The sequence below is a fragment of the Sebastes fasciatus genome, chromosome 13 (genome assembly GCF_043250625.1).
Source record: "Sebastes fasciatus isolate fSebFas1 chromosome 13, fSebFas1.pri, whole genome shotgun sequence".
In the NCBI taxonomy this organism is placed as follows: Eukaryota; Metazoa; Chordata; class Actinopteri; order Perciformes; family Sebastidae; genus Sebastes; species Sebastes fasciatus.
The window spans coordinates 11,749,431-11,774,842 of NC_133807.1; the positions used below are offsets into that span (position 1 = coordinate 11,749,431).

Below are 25,412 nucleotides of genomic sequence, written 5' to 3' on the forward strand. Positions count from 1 at the left end.
CTGAAAGTTTGTGAGAATGAGAGGATTAACAGCTTTGTTGTAGAAGAAGCTGCATGATGATACCCCAGCCTCTGGTAGATGGACGGGTGGATTATACATATTCAGCTGATGGAGTAGCATGTTTTCCCCGTGGTGAAAGTAAAGCCGAGAGGTGCGTATCATCTCTCTGATAAGCATTTAAATGTCATCGGAGAGAATCCAGTTTGTACTGGTATCTATAATTGTCCGTAGCCACAGTCACGCTATCAATTTCTAAAATACTGCTTTAATCTGTGAGTCTTTTGATTGGAGGAGACAGTGCCTGAGGGTGCAGCCCATGTGACACTCAACAGCACCAACCACACTGAGGACACCATGAGGTCGTCCTCAACCCAGTTCTCTCTCTACCCTCCGCTTCATTTGCTTGTCTTCTTATCTAATATGTCTTTATGTCTCTGTTCAGTTGATCTGGCCCACAGTCACCATGTCTTTCTTTGTGGTTCTCTTATAACTAACTTTTTAACTATATTACTAGCGCTCTGACAATTCACCATTAACCCTGTGATCACACGACACCTGGACTATATCGTTCCTTGCATTTGTTTACTGGATTTGTAGATTGGATTATTGGATCAAGGGATTGTGAATTACGTTGGTTCAGATAATGTTACTTGAATTCTTCAGATCTTGTGTAGTATTTTACAGGTCGTCCTTCTAACAAGAGACGCTACATGATGCCAATTTTGGGGCTATTCTACTTTACATTTAAGCTCTGAATCAATGTGGCCAAGTTTGCCAAATTTGTCATGCATTTTAATTAGGGATGCACCGATACCAGATCGGATATCGGGCCGATACTGACTCAATAGCTGGGTCTGATTACGGTGACAATGGGGCCGATCTATTAAATTCAGTTCTATGTTTATATACTAAATACTGTACATTATATACTGAAATTCTAAATCCTGTTTACGTGTTGACCAATTTGTTTGCTACATTAAAAAGGTTTACACCTGAATTGTAATTCCTGTTAATTTTGAAGACATTTTGCCAAGTTGTTGGTGTACGATTTATTATTTTAATAATAAATAATTCAGTAAATTTATATCTATTTATTTGTTACATTTTGTTTTACAAAGTTAGGAAAGCTATGTTTAAGTTAAGCCTGATGTTGCCTTACACATAAAAGAACGATCCCAGACAGTCCCTTCCACACAGTGAGGCATACAGCTTATTAATTAAACACTGGTACTGGATCGGTACTCGGTATCGGCCGATACTCAAAGCTCAGGTATCGCTATCGGGACTGAAAAAGACGTATTGGTGCATCCCTAATTTTAATGCCTTAGGTTTCTAATCAATACAAAACCTTTGTTTTCTCACGACTTCCTTCAGCAAAATGTCTCCATGTTTTTAGAGTTTGCCCGGTTGAAAGCCTGTTACTGTGAAAATACAAACAATAGTTCATGTGTTGTTTATCGTGTTTATCTCCTGTTCTGGGCTTGGAGCCACTCGACCTCCGTGCTAAAGACGCTAGCGTAGCTAACTAGCTTATTTGCAGCCGTAACACAGCTGGAGGGACATTTTCCACCATTATTACATATTCATATGAATCGGAAAGTGGATCAGTAACCTCAGTCCGATATCCGATACGTGAATTACGTCAGTATCGGAACCCGATACCGATATTGAATCGGATCAGTCCCATCTCTACTGATACCTGCTTTAACAGTTTGGTGCTCAAAAATCACTTAAACAAATAAATTCCTCTACTGGGGCTGACCCAAATGCTTCAAAACTTCAAAGCTTCGACCGTTGCCATGGTGATCAACCTCCAAATCAGTATTCAAATGCTTAATTTTTTTATTCTTTAATTTAAGTATGTAATAATAAAGTATAAATCACAAAATACCCCTAGAAATAAGGAATAATCCCACAGCATTATTCCTATTCAACATGATTTATTGTTAGTTATTCTCAAATAGATATCGCTGTTTGTTGTGCGTAAAGGTGCGTGTGTGTACAGTAGTGTGGCAACGGCACTGTCCCGAGATGGAGACAGACAGACAGACAGAATAACTTATCAGCCTGCCGTGCCGCACCGCGAAGCATCGAATACCTTCAAATATTTCTCACCGAAGCTTCGAGGGCCCAAAAATGGAATTCGGGACAGCCCTAACCTCTGCCTACGTCTTCTCTCTGGTTAACTCTCTTAACTTTTGGAATGTTTTAATCTCGTTACAACTCCAACCTGAAAAGAGTGGATGGGGTGAGTGTGGGGGATGAGAGGAGGAGGAGGAGGGTGGGTAGTGGGGGTTGCGGGGTCTATGTGCAGGGAGAGTATGAGAGTCCCTTTGTATCCCGGTGAAGCTACAGGCCAGGCAGTTATGGGTAAGGCTCCCTCATTGCCCTGTTTCCCTCCTCCCCTAGCTCCCCTTCAATGGCCCTCTTTGTCTTTCCAAAGTATCACACAGCCGATTAAAAAGAGGGAATTAGGAGTCGGGCTTAACACAGAGAAACACACATGCACACTATAACAAACTTGAAATATGCTTATAGGCATGTATAACTAATCTTACCCTCATCTGGGGCTGGATTAGTTCAAGTTTAGTTGGAGGAAATTTACACAGTAAACGGCTACAAAGTGCAGTACACTAATGTATATCTGATGACTGCTACTGTTGTAATGTAACACACCATCCCTGCAGTCTCATACACTGCCTGCTTATACAAGGCACCATCACTCACCTTTCCTCTGCTGATGGTTGTAGATTGCTGTAGCTGTGAGTCCCAGCCAGCTAAAGTGAATTATCCACTAGCTGGACAGATTACGCCAAGAATGTGAGCAGTGGTTGAGTCACTAGATGCCATGATGACGTGCTTTTGTTGATGAGTTTTTGTCAACTTCATAACAATTTGTTGATGACCGAGATGTGTTATTTACTATTTACATAATTTCGTTCCACTGTAAAAATGTTCCAAGAGGCAGATATGTATCAAAGCAGAAATAATAGAGCTTTATTTCAAGTGAGCGTAAAAGGTCATTAGTCATCATCATCACATGTTTAGGCTTTCGCTATTGCGGTTATTTAGAAGTCATGTTGCTGTGCAGTGCTGGCAACAGTTATACAAGAATGGAAATTATGAAATACTAAAATGGCAGTAACAGTCAAAGGTTGTCCTCATAATGGAGAGAAACAACTAACAGCGCACACAAACATAAAAACAAATATAAATAAGAAATGTTAAATTCATAGCAACATAACGCATATTTTCACACAACAAGGATGTAAAATGAGCTTTGCCTCTTGTGCTGGAGGTAAATGGTTAAATAGAAATGGGCTTTAACAAGCAGTGCTTGCATGCATATGGTTCGGATCCGTATCCATAGTGATAAAGAATATTTGAGTGATATACATAAAAACAAAGCATAGTAAATTCATTTGTTTTTGATTTTTTTTTTCACTTTCCAAAATGAAGAATAAGATACTTAAAATACAGTTGTGTTTAGGAGATGAGGGATAGAAATTACATGTGGAGAAACAGTAAACTATCAAGATGAGGAAAAAGACACAACATGAAAAATCTGATTAACTAATAGTCCAAAAATTGGGAAAGAAACAAACATCATTTAAGATAAAATACTTCTCTGTTTCATGTGAGTTGCAGGTATTATTAAGGATCAGGCACATTTTATATTTAATATTAGGCTGCGTTAAAACGTATCATCTCCTGGAAGCTTTACTCGCACAATCTCTGGCAACTGTTTCTCAGTATTGGCATCTCCCACATTGAAACAATGTTGTTTTTAAAAAACATTTACTGTACACAACTACAATCGCAAGATCTGACATTTCACATTGAATATTCAATACATATTTTGAAAGACACACAAAGGTAAAGAAAAGACAGTGGTGCAGATTTTCAGTGAAAATAATAATGGCAAAAAGCATTTAACAATATTAATACAGTCAATTGTTAAAACAATGAAAAAGCTTCTATCATGCATTTTATGACACACTGCGACTAGGGATGCACGATAAGGATACTGATAATCGATAATTACCAGCTTCTCATGGCCGATACCGATAGGATTACCGATAATTACATGCTTCACATGGCCAATACCGATAAGATTACCGATAATTACCTGCTTCACATGGCCAATACCGATAAGATTACCAACAATACCCGCTTCAAATGGCCGATACCGATAAGATTACCGATAATTACCTGCTTCTCATGGCCGATACCGATAAGATTACCGATAATTACATGCTTCACATGGCCGATACCGATAAAATAACCGATAATTACCTGCTTCTCATGGCCGATACCGATAAGTCTACCGATAATTACCTGCTTCTCATGGCCGATACCGATAACAAAATCAATAATTACCTGCCTCACATGACCGATATGATAATTACCTGTTTCTCATGGCCGATACTGATAGATAACCGGTAATCACCTGTTTCTCGTGGCTGATGCCGATAAGTACCTGCATCTCATGGTCAATACCGATGACCGATAATTACCTGCTTCTAATGGCCGATACAGATAACATAAGCAATAATTACCTGCTTCTCAAGCCGATAGCGATAACCGATAATTACCTGCTTCTCATAAGATACCAATAATTACCTGCTTAACATGACCGATACGATAATTACCTGCTTCTCATGGCCGATACCGATGACCGTGTTGTTCATTTATTTTTTTCTAATAAAGTACATCGAAAAACTTGTATTGCAAATTGCAATTGTGTGGTCTTCTTCTGAAACTGTGGAAAAACGTCCACAACGGTAACGACATGTTTGCCTCTCTAGTCAGCATGCTGTTTGTTCTTCTTCTTCTTCTGTGTTTATTGGCGGATCGCAAACCAACTTTGAAGGTGCATACTGCCCTACTCTATCGGAGTGTGTAGATGCTGCACTTGTTAAGTTAATGAAAGCTATTTGGCTTCGTATTATCAGCTTTATTTATTGGCTATAATTTAGTTATCGGAATAATACATAATATAAATTTCCCATTATTGGCCCGATATATATCATGCATCCCTAATTGCGACCATGGTCAACAGAAATGGATTATGCAAGTATAAATAGAATTGTCTTTTTTCATGAATATTCTTCATGATTGCGTCAAATACTCGAACGAAAAATCATCACACTCATCAGTGCCATTGTGAAAAAAGGCAAAAGTAGCTTTTGACACCAAGATGTTTTTAAGGCTTTTACAATAAGTCACATTGGAAACATGTTGACAGCTAAGAGGAAACTAATTAGCTACAAAATGTAAGGTAGTTTTGAGTGTCACGTTGGGAGAAACGTCTGTAAAATCAGTTTCTTTTCTCTTAAGTTTTGGTCTCAAAACTTTGGTCGTTTAACAAATATCTCAAATCTGTATGCATCAATAAACATACATTTTTAATTTCAAGTACATTGTACAAACTATCCTGATAATAGTCATCGTAGAAATAGTTTTTTGACTAAATATACATTTCACTTAACAAAACCTCAACATAGTTTTATGGCATTTTACTTCCATGCACGTCCATTGTGTGTACAAATGGCATTTTAAGTGAACACAGCATCATAATTTGTCCCTATTTAACATAGGGAAAAATGTGCCTCAGAATGATATCAGTAATTGTTGTATTGATTTCCACAAGCAATACGAAACTAACATCTCTTTGATAAAAGGTCAATCTTGCCTGAGAAGTGAATGGGCCACAGCCAAATAGTTTCACACTCGTTCTTCTGGTACAAAAAAAAACTACAGATCGAAGTCTTGCCAATTCTCAATGTGTACCATGGTCTCTGTTGCTTCTGACCCCTTTTTGGCTTGTGGGAGAGGGGTGTAGACTACAAGGTGCCTCCTCTGATGCACAAAACTGACATGATCCTTTACCACCTATGAACATTGCCAATTGTGTTGTTTGGAGCGCCAGAGGCTTGGCTGCTGTGAGTCTAACCTGGAACTCTGCGATGGGTGTAAAGTAATACATTCTCTGACTACTACACCGAGAGCCCCAAATAATCAACCACGCTTCAAAAGCACCACGCTCCAAGCTCATCCTTGGGCTGTGGCGGCATTCCTGCATCGGGGCAGGGGCAGAACGGGGTTTCACCCCTCCTGCCTCCCCTGCCGACTCCCCCAGTGCCTGCCCACTCCCCCCAGCCCAGACCACTTTCACCACCAACACTGTTGTTGCTGCTGCTGCTCCTTGGGTCTGACATGGGGGCTGAACCTGCACCAGTGCCCTCTGGTCTCGTTGTCTGTCATGGCCGCGACAGAGTTGTGTAGATGGGCTGTTCCCAGTGGGTGGGGCTGTGTGACTGCGGCACGTTGGCTGGGTCAGAGATGGCAGTGTACAGGGGCCTCTGGGAGGGCCCCATGTAAGAGAAGGCAGAGTATAACCCCGAGGCCTGGCCGGAGTGAGCGTAATAGGACCCTGAGGCCTGGTGGTCAGCATATTCAGCAAACTGAGCCCTGGAGGCCAGTGAGGGGAAGGCAGAACTGTAGTGAGGAAGGCTGAGGGGGGTGTAGGTGACATGGGAACCTACTGAGACTGCCTCTGCAAAGTGACCCCCAGTACCCCCGACCTCGCTCTTGATCTGGGCCTTGGAGGGATCTGAGCCCAGAGGGGGGCCGTGATGTTGCAGCGGCGGTTGCTGCTGCTGCTTGGAGAGCCAGGCTGCTGAGTGTCCACTGGCCGCTGCCAGAGCTGAGGAGATCCCGTAGGTGTACGGAGAGGCCGGAGAAGCTGTTGCAGCGGCTCCCCCAGCACTCTGCCCAACCCCCGGGTGTCCATTGGGGGGAAGGTACTGGTCAAACTCGTTGACATCAAAAGGCTCCATGTTAGCCATCACCTCGTGGCTCATCTCACCAATGTCCACATTACCAAAGTCGATGTGAGGTTTACCAGATCCCGGAGCACCTGAGCTTCCCTCTGCACCCATTGCACCACGTGAGCCCCCATTCCCAGCACCCTCCCGCTTTCCATCCCCCACCTTCCCAGACTGAGGCTCCGTCTTGGGAGTGGTGGGAGGTGTGGGAGGACTGTGACCTGTAGAGACACAAGAAAACATGTAGTTACAGTAGTTTTCTTTGCCGGCTCAACCAATTATGTATCTGTGTGCCACACAGTTGTATCCAGACTAATCTAACAGTGTGATGGTGTCAGTGAGGGAGTGGCTGGGAGCCTGAAAGCCCACCTGCAGCATGAGGGTGGTGCCCATCTGCCAGAGGGGACCCAGCTCCCCTACTGAGAGCCACATCCAGTTGGAGGCCCTTGTAGAGGGGTTGGCCGACCTCACCCTCCGAATGGCCATCGGCCTCACTTCCTGACCCAGAACCAGGCTTTCCACTTTTGCGGCGTCGTGGCTGGTATTTGTAGTCAGGATAGTCCTTCTTGTGCTGCTTCCGCAGCCTCTCTGCCTCCTCGATGAAGGGTCGCTTGTCGCTCTCATTGAGAAGCCTTGGATAAAAAAAAAAAGATGTTGGTAGATAGCTTTGTTTAAGGTATGATGAAAAGCCTCAGCACTCAATAACAAGTAAGCCACACTGTTTTGCTTATTTTCTACAAGATAATGTAAAAAGTGTGTTGAAATTTTGGTAATTTTTCTTTTAGGGAAATGGAAGTCATCTGAGAATGTGGTAACATGAATACTAAAAAAAATACACATTAGGATGAATTCTTTGTGGCTTCATACTCTGGAGGAAGCCAAGGATCTGGATTAATGGATGTAAAAGAATATCAACACAGTATATTGGTCAAAATGATCTTTCACAGATAACAGCGATATGCTCAGCAACATACTTTTCAGTAATAAGTTTGAACAATTTCCAATGCATATTAATACGTCATGCTTCATTCTCTACGTCTGCCCAGCTGCGTCTAATGTCACGCCTGCCAGGGGTCTTTGACTGCTGGACAGTAATGGCATAATGCAGATGCATCCTGTCTGCAAACATGAAACTGCTACTGGCAGGAATGGCATGAGAAACTCCTGACCTTCCTCAGCCTCCCTACTCATCGTATTTCTGGGCCAATTAACCAATCATGCCTGAGCCCAAGGTCAAGTCTTCATCGAATTAATGTTCGGTCCTCACAAGGTTATTGGAATTAACCTTTCTGACCTTCTTGTCAGCATATAGCGAACGTTCTTTGTGAGAAAAATAGACGGATGGTCTGACAGAACTTTAAACTTAAAGAACTTCAGGGGTTTCTGTGATCAAGAGGCAGCGGTGTTGACAACCAGCTCAACGCTCAAGCATGTAATCACACACAGTAAAAGATTAAAATTTTGAAATTTAAACGACATGGAAAGTCTTGCAATACCTTTTAAATTTGAGGGTTGAAAACCTGTACTTTAAATATGAGCTAAAAGGTTGTGAAAGCACTCGCTGATTCCCTCAGGAGCCATTTACTCCAGCTACATGGCCAGTAGACCAGTGTATGAAATTAGCCTGGATTCAGGAACATGTGACTGCGGTACACTCGCAGTAAACACATCAGATACTTCTCAACACGTCTAAAAGTGTGTAGTGAGAGAGTGTGGCAGCATTTTAAGGTCAATTTCTTAAAAATCACGTTCATATTCAGTACAACTCAAATACAGCAAATACATTTAGCTGGAAATATAAAGATTAGCTCATATGAGGGACTGTTGTCTTGCTACATTTTCTCATGTCTCAATTATGTCTTTGTTCATAAGAAAATAATAACTTGACTTGAACCGAATGATCTGGGGGAAAAGGAAGAAGCTTGTTGCATGAGTATCATAATTTCAGGCAAAAGTAAAATGATCCTAACATAATAAAGAAGATGTGTCTGCATGTGCACAATAACCTACAGTGTGCTTTAACAGTCAGTAAAAGTCACAGCATCCTTCGCCACTCTTGTTTCTTAATATCAACATATTGTGGGGAATTGGTGCAAGAGATCAGCTGATTGAGGTGATACTTCTTTTGAAAGTTGTTCTGGAAATACCCAGAACAACAAGACTGCTTTTCCCACTTGCATTTATTCTTGAAACTCTCAGGCTTGACCTTGACACTGACCTTTGTCCTATCCTAATCCCCTAACCCCCCACCCTAGAAATAAACCCTGGCCCTTATCTATAGATGTATTCTCCACATGTTGTCTGCTGCTTTAGTGCTGTAGGCTGTTACTTCTTTTTGCTGAAACCCTCTTCAGACCCAGTCCTAATTGGGCTGTACACCCCTGCTGTCTGCACATTTCTGTGTGAGCATCATCTGAACATCTCAGTAATTTTACTATTAGCTTCTCAACTATCCACATGAAGTGAAGCATCCTCACCTCCAGAGCTTCCCCAGGGTCTTGCTGAGCTCCGCGTTGTGCAGGTGGGGGTGTTGGTCGGCCAGTTTCCTCCGCGCCGCCTGCGCCCACACCATGAAGGCGTTCATGGGCCTCTTCACGTGCGGCTTGTTCTTGCTTCCCGAGTTGACGCGCACGGGCATGGGCACGAGGGTCCAGTCGTAGCAGTTGAGCACCTGGCTCACCGCGTCCCGGATCCCTGCGGGGAAACGGTCGTCCTCGTCTTCGGATTTGATGGACGAGCCGCCCGCCGTCGAGTCGTCCAGACCCGCCAGCTGCGGCGGCTGCTGCTGCTGCTGCCCGCTGAGAGGCGAGTCCCCCCCGCCGGTGGCACCGGAAGAATGCCCCGGTGACAGGGAGCGACTGTCGTCCGACATCCCGGGACTGAGCTCAACCTCCGAGAAGCTCTGCTGCTCCTCTCTGGACATCTTCCTCCCCCCACACACACACACACACACGAGCCTCCAGGTGCAGCAGAGGATGCGTAAGGTGTGTTCCTAAATGCTCAGCTCTACCTGCCCGGGTCCTTGTTGCTGTTTCTCCCTACAGGTGAGTGATGCACGGAGTGTCGGCTGACTGCTGATATGTCTGATCTGTCCTGCTGGCCTCCTTCAAGTTTATAATATGAACTGCCAGTCTGTCTCTACTCTCAGCCTCCGTTGCAAAACTCTGTGAGGGTTCCACATTAAAGTTCTTTCCATCCGTGTTGTTGGTATCATAGGCGGCTCAGTGCGCACCTTGGACCCCAGTTTACCTGCTAACGCACAGCTGTCTGCGCCAAACTCACCACGCTCTCACTGACTTCCCTCCTGACTTCCCACCTTCCTTCACTCTCTCCTCCGTTTGACCCCGCGGTGGAAATCCAACAGATAGGACCTGAAATAGCAGAATGATGAGGAACCTCAGTTCAACAACAAGCCAGAGGTATAGATGAGAAAACAATAAGAAAGAACTTCAATGACATTATGGGATATGCTATTCCAAACAATTGTGCTGTAATGTACCTATAGGGATATTGAAGAGGTTGTGCATAGAGCAGATAGATATTTGGCAAAAATTCTGCTTATAGACAGCAAAAAAAGCTATAACAAGAAACTGGTGTAAAGCAGAACCTCCAGGGAAAGATCACTGGTTTGTGATTGTCCATGATATTTTTTTCAATGGAAAAACTGACGTACTAACTAAAAATTAAAAAGCAATATCTTTGACAAGAACTGGGAAAAAATGATCATTTACATGTAACATGAGACATGTGTTGTTGGAGAATATATATACATGTTTGACTGCCCCTGACAACTGTTTTTGTTAAATGTTGTACTGTTCGCTGAATTTGTTAAGTGTTGTATTGTTTGTTGAATTCTGTATGGATGCTCATGATGTTCAACCCAAGTTTAAAAAAAAGAAAGAACTTCAGGGTCACTTTTAGGGTGGAGGTGCTGTTATAGTGTTTTAGTACATGAAGGCCAAGTCAAGAACCTCACGCTTGATTTCTGCAAAATGTCTTCTTCCATCACAGTAATAAAACCTTAAAAGACTGGCCCTGAAAGCATATAGCCCCACCCCAATTCTTTCTCAATAGTCCCTTTGTGGGCTGTGTCCCCATTGCCTCCACCTTTCACTCTTATCAAGCAACACTCAATACAGATTTGAGAAGAGCCTCAAGGGATTTCTTTTAAACGTCACGAGGATTGGAGACATTTTCATGGACGGCAAGACTAAAATGACTCTGTTCAAATGTGAGAAACAAAAGCGAGCCGAAGTCTCACTGGTGTCCCTTGTGTTATTTACAGAGACCTCATTATGGAACTTAAAGGTCCCATATCATGCTCATTTTCAGGTTCATTTCTGTATTTTGGGTTTCTACTAGAACATGTTTACATGCTGTAATGTTCAAAAAACACATTATTTTTCTCATACTGTCTGACTGAATATACCTGTATTCATGCTCTGTCTGAAACGCTCCGTTTTAGTGCATTTCAACGGAATGGCAACGAAATTGCGTTGCTCGGCAACAGTTTGGGTCCATGTGTACTTCCTGTCAGCTGATGTTATTTAGATACACTGCAACAGGAAATAAACTGGGACACATTTAGTATGTTTACGTTAAAAGCTGTGAAATGGTCTGAATATTGTAGATTTGTGACATCACAAATGGTCAGAAATCCTTACGGCTGGTTTCAAACGCACAGTTCCTGATAACAGGCTGTGTGTATTTCCCCATGGATTGAGTGTTTTGATACTTTCATAGTACTTATATAGCACTTAAACCTGCTTTATAATATGCAATACATGAAAATCTCACTTTTTACAATATGGGACCTTTAATAAGCGCTTTTATCAAAAAGGTTAAGATTGGCCAGAATGGGACAGAATCTTCATTGAGTTTTTTCTATCCTTAAATTGTATCTGCGTAAAGTTCAGTCATAAAATAAGGATGTAGGCTTATTTAGTCCAGCTCCTGTATAGCCCCAAACACACCTCACTGTTTAAGGTTTAGCAGTTATTCCAAGCTCCCTGGAGAGAAAGTGTTGGAATGATACGAGGCCTTCAGCAGCACAGACCTCGGATTTATACTCCTGCACTTCTTGGATAAACATGGCCTGCATGGCGCTGGAAACATAAACCCAGTGTGCGTGTGTGAATTAGACACAGTGTGTTTGTTAAACAGGGGCAGGTCTATCTGCGGACTGGAGCAAAATGTGTCCTTGTTTTGTGCATTAAATCAACACCCATGCCACGAAATTGAACGTCCTAAATCAGTGAACTTCCTGTGAAACAGCAGCAACACACTGACACAGCCAGCTGGTTTGTTTTCTATACCCAGGTGTCATGTTGCAGGAAAATTAGCCAGCTCGCTCACGTCCAGTGACATTATGAAATAGCTTGTCAATTTAACAGTCTGTGTGTTCATGTGTGGGTTAAGTAGAGGGGGGATATATACACGTTTAACACTCAGGTTACCTCCTCTTTATGTTTGAGAAAAAGTTTCACCACTTTTTAAAGTTCATCCTAAGACACTAGTATAAGTGAATTAATATATATATTAATTCACTTATACTAGTGAGCCAAATAGCTTTTAAAACACCTTTCTCATATTATAGTGATTATTTTGAACAAATAATTGCCCAGTTATTTTAAATAACAAAAACATGTATTTTAATGTTAATCTGAAGAGCAAAACCTAACATTTAGCAAATCGGACAGCACAAAAACAGAAAAATTAACAGTATAGAATATGCATTTTTTTGCAAAATAAATAAATGTTGACTTTTTTTGTATTAAATGAAAGAGAAATGTGCCCTGATATAAAATTGACCATTGCTTGAAGTGAATATTTAGTAAAATTGATCAATACAGCCCATGGACATGACATGTACCCCTAAATATAGAATCACTCATATGCCTTTCTGATCATATATAGGCCGAGTTCAATTATTGATTGTGTGTCGTGTGGATCTTAATAAAAGTTTGACACTAAGTATAAGTGAATTAATATATGCCTTTCTGGAACTAATTTGCTACAACTTAAACAAAGACCCCAAAGAAGAAACCCACACAGACGGGCAGTCAAAATGTTACAAACTTGTCATGTGACAGAGATGATGTAGTTTTTTGTGAACACACACACATACACACACACACACACATACACACACACACACACACACACACACACACACACAAACACACACAATCACCCCTCTCTATAACCTGACTTTTTACAGTCCTGTTGAATATTATGTATTCCTAGTTTATATTTCTGAGGATCAGGACCCATTTATCCTAACACACTAAGTATAAGTGTATTAATATATGCCTTTCTGATAATATATAGGCCGAGTTTCATTATTGATTGTGTGTCTTGTGGATCTTAATTAAAGTTTGACGTGTTCCGAAAACTATAGCTTTTAAGTCCACGGCTGGACTGGCCATCTTTGCATACCGGGCGTTTTCCCGGTGGGCAGACGTATGACTTTTTTTTTTTTGGGCCCATAAAACATGTAAATCGGCCCATTTCTTTTTCTTAATTGACACTGGGCTGGCCCAATCGCTCTGTGCCAGGAGACTCTCTGGGTCACAATTTGTATTTCTCCCAATTTATATCAAATTTACTTTTTTTTAATCTGTTTCTGGCACTGTATAGCATGTATAATCCAAAAAAAGGGACAGCACCGGCAACAAATGAATTATAACTGATGGACATTAGTTTATGACAGAGGGGCGAATTATTCATTTTTCTTTCCTGAGATTTAAAGGTAAAATTAGAAGTTTAACATAAAAATGCTGTTGCAGTGTACTTATTATTTTGTTATTTTCATTGTTTTAAAGTCACCAGAATTCAGGAAACAAAGTCTCTGAAACTCAATTTTTTCTGGGGGAGGACCCACAGACCTTTGGTTTTGAAATCCTCCCTATTTTTGAGGTCTCAAGGTTGGCAAGTATGCAAAACAACCACATTTGAAGGGATTTCCTCGAACAGAGCCTTCAACAAAACGTGGTACACACAGCACAAATCACCTGTGGTAGGGCCGGTGTGGGCCAAAATGCCAGGGCTGATTTTTTGCCCCAGTCCAGCTCAGCCCATGGACATGAGATGTACCCCTAATTATAGAATCACTCATATGCCTTTCTGATAATATATTGGCCGAGTTCAATTACAGACTGTGTGTCGTGTGGATCTTAATAAACGTTTCTGACGTGTTCCAAAAACTAGCTTTTAATTAACATCAGAGTGGATCGTATCCATGTCCAGCATGTAAAGCTTCACCATCTGTCAGTCCGGTGATAATGCATTGGTAATGATATTCGCCTGCCACCTGGTCTGCAAGGCCACTTCACAGACTCTCATCAGGAGAGAAACGATGCGTAAACGTCGTGCGTAAAAGGCACCAAACGCCTCGTTGCGCACGTGTTTTCACCACGCGCCGTTTGCTTATAATGTCACTCTTATGACAGAAAGGAAAAGAGCAATCTTCTTATCACTTGACCGAGTTATAATTGATTTTAAAGCGTTGTTTTTTTAGCGGATAGCGCCTCAAATTAGGAGCAAACAAGCGAATAATGAGCTCAACAGAGAGTCGTCTATCCGCTGCCCATCATTGTACCATTTGATTTATTATCTGATCGTATGTAATATTTAAATTGTTTTTTCGACACACCCTTCAAACACATCATGCTTGTTATTAATTATCATCACTGATCGCATTTACTGTGAGTAATGAATTCCGGCTATGTGAACTCATTATCGACGCTCGACTTGCCAGTGAGTTGGCCTTAATTTGCTTGTTTGGAAACTTTTTTTTTTTTTCAATTAGTTTTACAATAGCTCATCTTTCAACTGGCATCTAGTCCACACAGCTCCAAAACAAAAGTAAATATAGAAAAAAACAGCACAAGATGCAATTAAATCAAGGAAATTATTCAGGCTTTTTTTTTTCTCCATCTGCACAAAAGTCGAGGATACTTTGTCAATAATGTCCTTTTATAGATGTTTCATAGTTTCTAACAACTTCTAAAAAAACGTCTCCCTTCTTTAGTAAACTATTTGAGCAATTCTATTTCCACTTAGTAGAACAGAAAAAGCTTGAATTTTAAAATTGTGTCAAGAAAGACTGTCCAAACAAATGATGATTAACTATATATATATATATATATATATGTGATCATATGTTTTATCTGCCTCGTTTAGTCTTGTCAAGTATTTGTTTTAAAGCACTGACCAGAAGAAGTGGCAACTGTGAATCTCGTTGTATTTAATACAATGACAATAAAGCTTTCTATTCTATTCTATTCTAGTCTATTCTTTTCTATTCTATTCTATTCTATTCTAGTCTATTCTTTTCTATTCTATTCTAGACCTGAATGGTTGAAGATTAACATTAAAGAACGAACCAGTCAGTTTGGAACAGTCTAAAAACCAAAGTTCTAGAGTTGTTATAGATTATCATGGCAAAGTTATTTGATCATAAAATTAAATCTCTAATTCTGAGTCGGGTTTCTTCTTCTATACAATCCATACTAGAAGAAACAGTGAAATCGCAGAGAGAGAGAGAGTAGTGAGAGCATCCAGCAGCAGCAGAAGAGAGGAAAGAGATGTAAATGCTGAGCTTCTTACTTCAGTAATGAGAAAAGGAGGTCGTCGGTTCTAGAACGAGAATCCTGAGAGTTCCCGAGTGTTCCAAAGTGACGCTCGCTCCCGAGCCCCCTCGCTCGCGCTGCCCTGGTATGAATGCGTGCTCTGTGTGTCGGTACCGGGACTTAAAGAGCTCCTTGTATGAAGCTGAGAGAGAAAAAAAAGAAAAAGATACTGCTCTTAAAGGAGCAGTACGGATGAAGGCTAGGAGACCTCTGATTGGCTGAAGAAATTCTCTCTCTTTCTCTCTCTCTCTTTCTTTCTCCCCCTCTCTCTCTCTCCCCCTCTCCCCCCCCCCTTCCCCCCCCCCCCCTCTCTCTCTCTCTCTCTCTCTCTCTCAATTCAATTCAATTCAATTCAATTCAATTTGCTTTATTGGCATGACTGTCAGGTGAACAATATTGCCAAGCGTCAATTCAATAATAAATACAAATAAAAAGAACAAAATAAAAACAAATGAAAGAAAACAATAAAGAAGTAATTAATGTTTGTTGTGTCAATAAAACAAACAAATAAAAAACAATTAATAACAATATATTGCAATATCACTGGATAAATGTAAAAAAAAGAAAAAAAAAGAACCCATGAAGTAGAGGAGTAAATAAAAGGCAGAGTGTGAGGTACATTTATTATGTGTTGTTGTGGTTGTCTCTTAGGCTGTGACATGCACTCTCTCTCTGTCTCTCTCTCTCCCTCTCTCTCTCTCTCCATCTATCTCATAATAAAAAACTAAAAATGTTGTTTCTATGAGTTGAGATTGAAAACAGTAATAAACCAATGTGCTAAAGGTTTTACGTGAGGAGATGTCTATCAATCAGCCATATTATCGATTGAAGAGTTGTATTATTTTAATTCCACACCTGGCAAATGATACAGGCCTTGTTTTTTTGGTGTTAACTTCTGAGGAAGTCCAGTTCTAAAGACATCTGCGATTTTTCAGAAACCAAAATGGCCATTTTATTTAATTTTCCCTCCAGCATCTAAATGAGAGACAGGCTTATTAAAATCTGTGCACAAATCTAAATCAAGAATGCTGCAGCAGCAGTAGTTGATTCGTGGATTCATCAGCTGAGACAAATGTTCTCGTGGAGCCTATAACATCTGATGATGACGCAGTTTAAGATTTCAGAACATCCTCGGAGGCAACACAGTTTTTTATATCACCGACAGATCCACAAATAATTCTAAAAAAGCTTAATTTGGCCTGATCTTTTCTTGGGCAAAATGGAGACAAACTGCGCCTCGCAAACAGCCCGAAGCTGCAGTTCACCTAACATGTTCGTCTCAAATAAGATGCAGCCAAATGGAGAAAATGTTTATCAGATTTTAAGCACATTTGAGCACACAGTGCCCCCCCCCCCTCCCAAACGCAATCAAATAGACACATGAATGATCGTTTGTTTTGACTTATTTAAAAGTCAAGGTTAATTTGCATCAGCAATGGCTCATGTGAAAAAAAAAGTGTTCCCACTTTTTTAGGCACAAACAAACATTTGGGATGCAAAATGATCGGATGCTAAATCATAATAGCAGCAGATAGGTAAAAACATACATTCATGCAGCGCTTAAACCCTACAAATGAGTTTTATATTCATGTTTATCCACTTATATTCGCCATCACAAGACAACATTGAAAGGCCCTTAAAAAGATGGTCCTCCCCTCCCCCCCTTTTTTATTTTCTATTAACTTATTTGTTGATTCCATTTATTATTACTCGTATTTTTGTACTATTATTTATTTTATTTTTTTTTGCTTTGTTGTTTTGTTTTTATAACTCTACTCTTTCTTTTTGTAATTATTATTATTGTTATTTCATTTCTTGGTTTTGTTGTGGTTTTGAATGTTGAGGTTGTTTTTTTTAATTGTACTGGATGGGTTTGTCTGTAAGCTAATCTACTTAAAAGTTGGTTTATAGACTGTTGTAATTACAAACAGTGGATTGCATATATGAAAACAGCTTTGAAAAAAGGTAAAAAAAAAAGAAAGTTTATAAAAAGAAAGAAAGAAAGATGGTGCGCATCTTTAATTCTCCCTGTGGAGTATAGATATTGGTTGTTGTGACTTGGATGTGGTGAATTAGGAAGAGAGAAAAGAACGGCCTCTTTCTCACTGTTCCAAACTTCATTAAGAAAATTGAGTAAAGCTGAGACGAATCTCCATCAATACTCGTGTGTGAGTTTTCTAATTGCACCCTCACCTTCTATAACTGCCACGGAGCGCGCGTTTATAACCCAACAGCGCGCTGCAGAAAGGAGACACGAGGGGGGACATTATGGGACACAAACACGAGCGCTGTTCTCTCCAACAATGACCCCTTGTATCCCCCTCCATGCGACACACCCAATGGCACCCAATCCAAAAATCACCACCTTTTTTTTTATCCATTAATGTTGACTGTGATAAGGAAAGTCCTAACCATCTGATTCCTCCTTTTCTTTGCGTTCTGATGTTTTTATCTGGGAGGTATACACTGTTAAGAATTTCCCAATAAAATAACAGTAAAGAACTGGCAGCAGGGTTGCCTTTATGTTACTGTAAAAGTAACATTATTATACTTTCGCTGAAATTTACAGCTTTGTACTGTTAATGAAAAATACAGTTTGAACTGTTTTTTTTATTATTAATTTCACAGTATTTTACAGTTAATTTACTGTTTAAAGATACATTATATAGCTGTTTTTCACCTTTCTTTTACATTATCTTACTGATTTGTTTTAATGCACTATTTAGGTTGTATTTTTTACATACATTTTAATAAACATTATTTTTTGCCTAGATGAATAGACTTAGCAGGTTACAGACTTAGGGATAGTCACACTGAATACAATTAAAGGATTTGATGCGCGTGTGCGTAAAGTTGGTTTGGAGCGCCCGCAGCACGGCGCGCTCTGCTCCTCTGTTAACATGCTGTAGTACCGCAGGTAACCGGATCGGCTTGTGAGTGCGCGAATGTTGGTTTGAGGGAAAGGACAACGCATTTGGACTTTACAGGGTAAGTTAAGAAAGAAAACGTAAACAGAAAACTGTTCTCCGCCTTTTCATTTTGAAATAGCAACAGTGAGTCATGATCATTGGTCGTTGACCAGAACTGTTACTTCATCATTCTCTCAGTCAATCCGGCCGACCAGTCCTGAGACTAACCAGGCTCTCTCGCTCCAGAGGAGGTCTGAACCTGGTCTCCGCGGGCTCCAGGCCTGAGAAGGGCTGATAGTCCTCATGTAGCTCAGAGGAGAGCCGGTCCGAGCCTCTACTCCAGACTGACGCATTGTCAGAAAGGAGCTGTCCTCTAGGCTGACCTTCAGTGACCTTCAGTCAGCCTAGAGGAGAGGTTCCGGCCGGATCTGCTCCGAACAACCTAGCTTTCCAGCCAATCCCTTACACGGGTTCCCCCTTTAGAAAAAGCTGATAGTCCTCATGTAGCTCAGAGGAGAGCCGGTCCGAGCCTCTACTCCGAACTGACCCCGTTGTCAGAAAGGAGCTGTCCTCTAGGCTGACCTTCCAGTCAATGACCTTCCAGTCAGTGACCTTCCAGTCAGCCTAGAGCAGAGGTTCCGGCCGGATCTGCTCCGGACAACCTAGCTTTTCAGCAATCTCCTAGGTAGGAAATTTGAGCCTGATCGCAGCGCGGGTTCTATAAGTAAACTTTTCGAGCGAGGACTTTGACGTCAGTCATGACGTCTGTGTTGTCATGACGTCAGTCATGACATCACAGACGATGATCTCCGATCAGCCAATCAGTGGGCTAAATGCGATAGTTTATTCAACGTCAGCATAAACATTATTTAATGATATCATGAATAGCTCTGACCCAGAATCAGGGTTATTAAATGACGGCATTCCAATGATGAAATATAGACATTTAAATGCTGTTGAAACAACAGTTATACTGGATGTAACCTGGACATTTCATAAAAACTTGTTGTGTGGAATCAGGTTGGAGCGTCATAGCCCTTTAACATTTGACGTAGTAATGTGCAGAAATTGCCGGAAAATAACAGTAAAGTAAGATGAGCAAAATCAATATAATGACAAGTTGTAGTATTAGAATTACCTGGAATTACTATTGGGTAATTATAGAGTCAAATCAAAACAAAAACTCTTTATGACTTTATGACAGCTGCTAAATCAGGCCATGTGGCAGACTGATGTTTTGGATAACAATATAAGCAAATAATCAAAAACGGGTGTAAGGTGATCCACAAGTATGCAGAAAACATTCAAGTATAGTATTGATACAGTTCTGCATGAGTCAAGCTTTACCTATATAACACTTTTTGTAATAACGTTACACATCTGGCAAAGTGTGCTGGCAAAAAGCAGAGATATCATACATGCTGTTATTACTAATATCTTGGGTGGGGGGGTTCTGTGCTCTTGTGATGCCTGTTCTGGGAGGCCGGTGACATCACACACACACACACACACACACACACATATATATATATATATATATATATATATATATATATACCAGCTTCAGATCTCCTATGGAGAGAGAGCCTGGTTAGACACAGTACTGGTCGGCCGACGTGAGTGAGTGAATGAGTGACTGAGTTAATGTGACATACTCAAGTTTTTCTTTTCCTATCAGGAGCATGGATAACACACTGTTAAGAATTTCCCAGTAAAATAACAGTTAAGAACTGGCAGCAGGGTTGCCTTTATGTTACTGTAAAATTAACATTATTATACTGTCGCTGAAATGTACAGCTTTGTACTGTTAATGAAAAATACAGTTTGAACTGGTTGTTTTTTATTAATTTCACAGTATTTTACAGTTAATTTACTGTTTAAAGATACATTATATAACCCTTTTTCACCTTTCTTTTACATTATCTTACTGATTTGTTTGAATGCACTATTTAGGTTGTATTTTTTACATACATTTTAATAAACATTATTTTTTGCGTAGATAAATAGACTTATCAGGTTACAGACATGGGAATAGTCACACTAAATACAATTAAAGGCACTTGTTAGGAAAAAGGCTATAATAGACTTGTTGACACATTTCCCCAAAATGTATGTCTCTAGCTGGCTACAAGCACAGAATGCAAACCAGAACAACATGTGAGTGAAGAACAATAAAGCTAATTCACTGATTTTACAATCATGTACAATGTACAAGCCTCACATGTGCAGATCAGGTCCCAGAATTAAAGAAATACTGCATGAAACTGTTACTGATGATACTTTAGACAGTTGATCAGCAGTAAAGTGATGTTTTTTAAGAATGCATTATAGTTCAGTTAAAAAACGGCCTATGAGCGTAATTTAACAGGTTTTCTTTTGTATTACCAGTAAAGCACTGTTTTTAGCAATAACAGGTTAATACTGTTAAAATCCTGCTGTAAATTAACAGCAATTGTTTACAGTGTACTTTTTCACTCCGGATGGATTTGTGGGTTGTAAATAAACTTGGGATGCTGTTCATATATTTAATTTGGGATGTAAATAAATCTGGGATAGTTTATATATTATATTATCATTCTATCATTCTATGATATATGAGTTATTAGAGGAGAAGTGAGAAAGGGGTATAGGGAAATATAAGTTTTACTTCTACCTACTCCTTTTCGGACACTATTACTCTTGTTTTGTTTGTTATTATTTTGTATCTGTTATTAGTTATTTTATGGTCGAAATAAAGTCTTTCATTCATCTCAGGTGAATTGTAATCATGTGATCAAAACGAGCACCCCCTTCCACCCTGAAATGATTGAAAAAAAAAAAAAAAGTGGGGAACAAAAAGCAGTTCTGTGCATTTATGAAAAAAGAAAAGAAAAGAAGAAGAAGAAAAAAGCTTGTGTCTTCCCTTTTTTCTACCGCCACTCTTTGTCCGCGTCTCAACAAACTCTGACATAAAGAGATAAAATGCTCCAGGAGCGCAGCGACGCAGCCCCGGGCAGCTGCGGTGGGACTGTCAGGCTCCTGGAGCTCTAAACCTGGGCATCTTCACAGAGACACTCCGGGGGATTTGCGGCCCGGTCCTCGGTTTTGACGTGAGTGCTTGTTTTGGCGTGTGTGTGCGTGTGTTTGTGCGCAAATAATGAAGGCCCAACAAAGTTAACATTGCTATGAATTCAAAAATGTCAATTAATGCCACACATGTTTCTATGTTTGAGAGAAATGTGCTGGTTGGTTAAATAAGGCAGGGACTGGGTCGACTTTTATGGTTCAAAATTCTTCAAAATTTGTCTATATTTTTAAAATAAACTTTGTATTATTTGTTCTGTCCTGAGAAAAGCAAAGACTACATTTATTCCTGCTTAATAATTTCCTAAATACATAACCTCCTCTGTCTGAAAAAATGATGGATCACTGGACAGTCTGCAGACTTTAGTCTTCAGAGAAATTTAATTAAGCGAATAAAGATAGATGAAACATTTAGAAACAAAATAATGTGTGTGTGTATGATAATGCTGTTTAAAACCTCAGTGCTACGAATGTTGATAGAAAAGTGTTTTATATTAAAAAGGCTGCCAGAAGCCAAAACATTATAAATGCGTCTGTTATTTAAGGTCGTTATTTTTTTTTAATTATTATTTTATTTTTACAGGGAAACGATGTATTCAAAGCCTTTTCTTACAGCTGGTTGCTACTCATTATAAAATGTACAATTGTGCTAAAATAATTACAGTAATATTTTACTTAATTTTTCATTTTTTAAAAGAAAAAAACAACTTTCAAAATACTAAACTATACAAAACTTTAAAAAAAAATGGTCTCAGTGAAATGATACAAGATCCGGCCTTTTGGTAGATTTTTAAGAAATAATAACAATAATTAGAAGTGAACTATCGTTACATTTTTATATTATTGGAATGAATAGACTTATTTAGGTTGATGAGAAATCCTGATCACATGTAAATGTATGTTTAAAAGTAATAAAAAAACCACAAAATATGGATAACTCATGACAATAATGGTTCTGCTTTGATTCTTACTTACAACCGGTGCAACTATTGAGGCTCACTCTGCACATTTAAGAGTTTTTGTTACTTTGCTGCACTGAAGACACCAGAAGATAAAGATAATTCTAATGGACTGAACTAATTTGCTACAACTTAAACAAAGACCCCAAAGAAGAAACCCACACAGACGGGCAGTCAAAATGATAAGAACTTGTCCTGTCATGTGACAGAGATGATGTAGTTTGTTGTGAACACACACACAAACACACACACACACACACGCACACACACACGCACACAAACACAATCACCCCTCTCTATAACCTGACTTTTTACAGTCCTGTTGAATATTATGTATTCCTAGTTTATATTTCTGAGGATCAGGACCCAAGTTTGATCTCAGAGCCAACTACCAGGGACTCTTCTAATAACACAATGTTTTACAGGGCTAACACACTCCAAAACAAACCAAGTTAAAACAGAAATAGATATTATACAGTATATAATAAGTAAATATTAAGTTTTAAATTGTAACAAAATCCAAAACCTGTGTGAACCCATCTACTAGTAAAATACCGGTACTGAACTGACTGTCTGCTATTGGCTGATCTTTGGTGACAGGTGATGTCACTCTCTATTAAACAACTAGGGACCAACACACAAATATAGGCTAAATAAATGTACAAGTTTGCAAAAATGTAACAAAAACAAAAAAAGATACTGGCACACTTGAATTAAAGGAAATAATGCCTAAATTTAGGCCTGATAAAACCAAATAAAATAGTAAAATAATATATATATACACACACATTAGGGCTGTCAATCGATTGAAATATTTAATTGTGTTTAATAACAAATATAATCACACATTTTTGATCTGTTCAAAATGTAACTTAAAGGGAAATTTGTCAAGTATTTAATACTCTAATCCAGAAACCCTCACCGGTACTGCATTAAGCATAAAAAAGTATGCCCAAATCATAACAAGTCAAACTCAAGCCCAACAGGCAACAACGTCCGTCAGTGTGTCAGTGTGCTGACTTGACTATGACTTGCCCCAAACTGCATGTGATTATCATAAAGTGGGCATGTCTGTAAAGGGGAGACTTGTGGGTACCCATAGAACCCATTTTCATTCACATATCTTGAGGTCAGAGGTCAAGGGGACCCCTTTGAAAAAAAAAAAAAAAAAATGTAACGTCCTTCGCGACAAGCTAGTATGACATGGTTGGTACCAATGGATTCCTTAGGTTTTCTAGTTTCATATGATACCAGTTTCTTCACCTTCATCTTTGCTTTAAAACTGAGTCTGCTACAACCTGCGAAAGATTGATTGCGTTAATGTGTTAAAGAAATTAGTGGCATTAAAACAGATTTGCGTTAATCCCTTTTATATATAAATATATATATATATATATATATATATATAGATGTATATAAAATGGAATTACAACTATTTCACAACCACATAAAAAAGATAAAATCTTACATGTTTAAACAGCCCTTATTGTCATGTATGTTACTTCTTGTTCTTTGAACTATATAAAGTTATTTTGTTTATTCTATCTCGTTATGTGGCTGATATGAAGTTTTACGTTTAAGAAAAAAACAACTGCGTTTCCACGAATCTCGAATCCAAATTTAAGTGTGTTATGTTGTGTATTATGAAGCAAGGGGCAGCATTCTTCAGCGTAGACGCCAAGATGAGACGATCGTCCTTTTTTGCCTGTTTCACACAAACACATTCCTGCTGGCTCACCACAGGCAGGATTCTGTTAAACTGACCCGGGAATGACGTTAGTGTGGTGTTGTCAAAAGACCGTATCATTTGAAAGCTGTTTATATCGCTTACTTCCTCACAAACACACTCTCCCTCTAGCCCTCTGTGACACTCTATTTTTCTCTCATTCACTCTCTCTCTCTCTCTCTCTCTCTCTCTCTCTCTCTCTCTCTCTCTCTCTCTCTCTCTCTCCCTGCATGCACCTGTGCAGGACGGAGCAGGTGTGTCCGTATTTGCTCGTTGAAGTGAATCAGTCAACCTTGCAGCAGGATCCAGTGGGCTGCAGTTATTAAGTTATTATAAACGTAATCAACTCTGTCTTATAGGTTGAAATAAAAGCAGCATTGAAGCTTGAGTTCCTCTGGAATAATGGCGGTAATAATAAGATACTGATGGATTTCCTACCCTGCAGGGAGGTCAGAGGTCAGGGTCGGCCTTACAATGACACAACCAGGGCTGGTAGGGACTCACAGTCTTGTTCAGGGGTTTGAGCCCAGTTTCCTTGTTCTTTTTAAGCATCAGACCACCTCTGCATTTTAGGAGCCCACCGTATAATGAAAGGTAATTACTGAAAGCTCCTGTAATTTATAGATTATTCCCTGGTGATAAATAATCCCCAATTAAAATGTCAAGGAATCTTCAAACAGGTAATAAAAATAATTGAGCCTTCCTGATCTTGTCGCTCTGTCCATCTGTCTTAATAAATTCGCGCAGCTGTGTCACATTTAAATAGGTCCCCCTCTTGAACATCTGTGAATCCTTGCTTTGTGCTCATACCACTAAAGTTCCTATTCCTTTGTGTTCGCCTTGTCTTTCTGTGTGTGTGTGTGTGTGTGTGTGTGTGTGTGTGTGTGTGTGTGTGTGTGTGTGTGTGAGGGGTTGGCAAGAACTTGGAAGGGCTTTCACTGCAGCTGGGGAGTGAGGTGGGATGTTGTGTGTGTGCTATATGTGTGTATGTGAATGTATTTGCATGGGCTTTTGTGTGGTTTTGTGAGATAGTGTGTGTGTGCGTGTGCGTGTGCGTCTGTGTGTTGTATGCCTGCACGTGCATGCATGTATGTTACAAAAGGACATGGTTGGTAAATATGTGTGTGATGGACGGTGCTGCTACGGGTGGGGATGAATGGGGGTAAGACATTTGTGTGTGTGTGTGTGTGTGTGTGTGTGTGTGTGTGTGTGTGTGTGTGTGTGTATGTGTGTTGCTACCTTAATGAATAGCCCATTGTGCGTTCTGCTCCATATCTCCACTGGCCAGCCGA

General features: G+C 39.9%; 1 protein-coding gene across 2 annotated transcripts; it reads right to left on the reverse strand.

Annotated features, from left to right (window-relative positions):
* Nucleotides 1-4,719: 4,719 nt before the first annotated feature.
* Nucleotides 4,720-15,578, reverse strand: sox10 (SRY-box transcription factor 10). Of its 2 annotated transcripts, none has more exons than XM_074655480.1 (4): nt 15,441-15,578; nt 9,308-10,226; nt 7,200-7,462; nt 4,720-7,051 (listed from the first exon to the last, which is right to left on the reverse strand). In XM_074655480.1, exons 2-4 carry the CDS (start codon nt 9,751-9,753, stop codon nt 6,264-6,266), a joined length of 1,497 nt encoding a protein of 498 aa, XP_074511581.1. In that variant the 5' UTR covers nt 9,754-10,226; nt 15,441-15,578; the 3' UTR covers nt 4,720-6,263. The 2 variants fall into 2 exon arrangements, with proteins under 2 accessions (XP_074511581.1, XP_074511580.1); XM_074655479.1 differs by having other exon boundaries at nt 9,308-10,201; nt 15,441-15,574.
* Nucleotides 15,579-25,412: the final 9,834 nt, after the last annotated feature.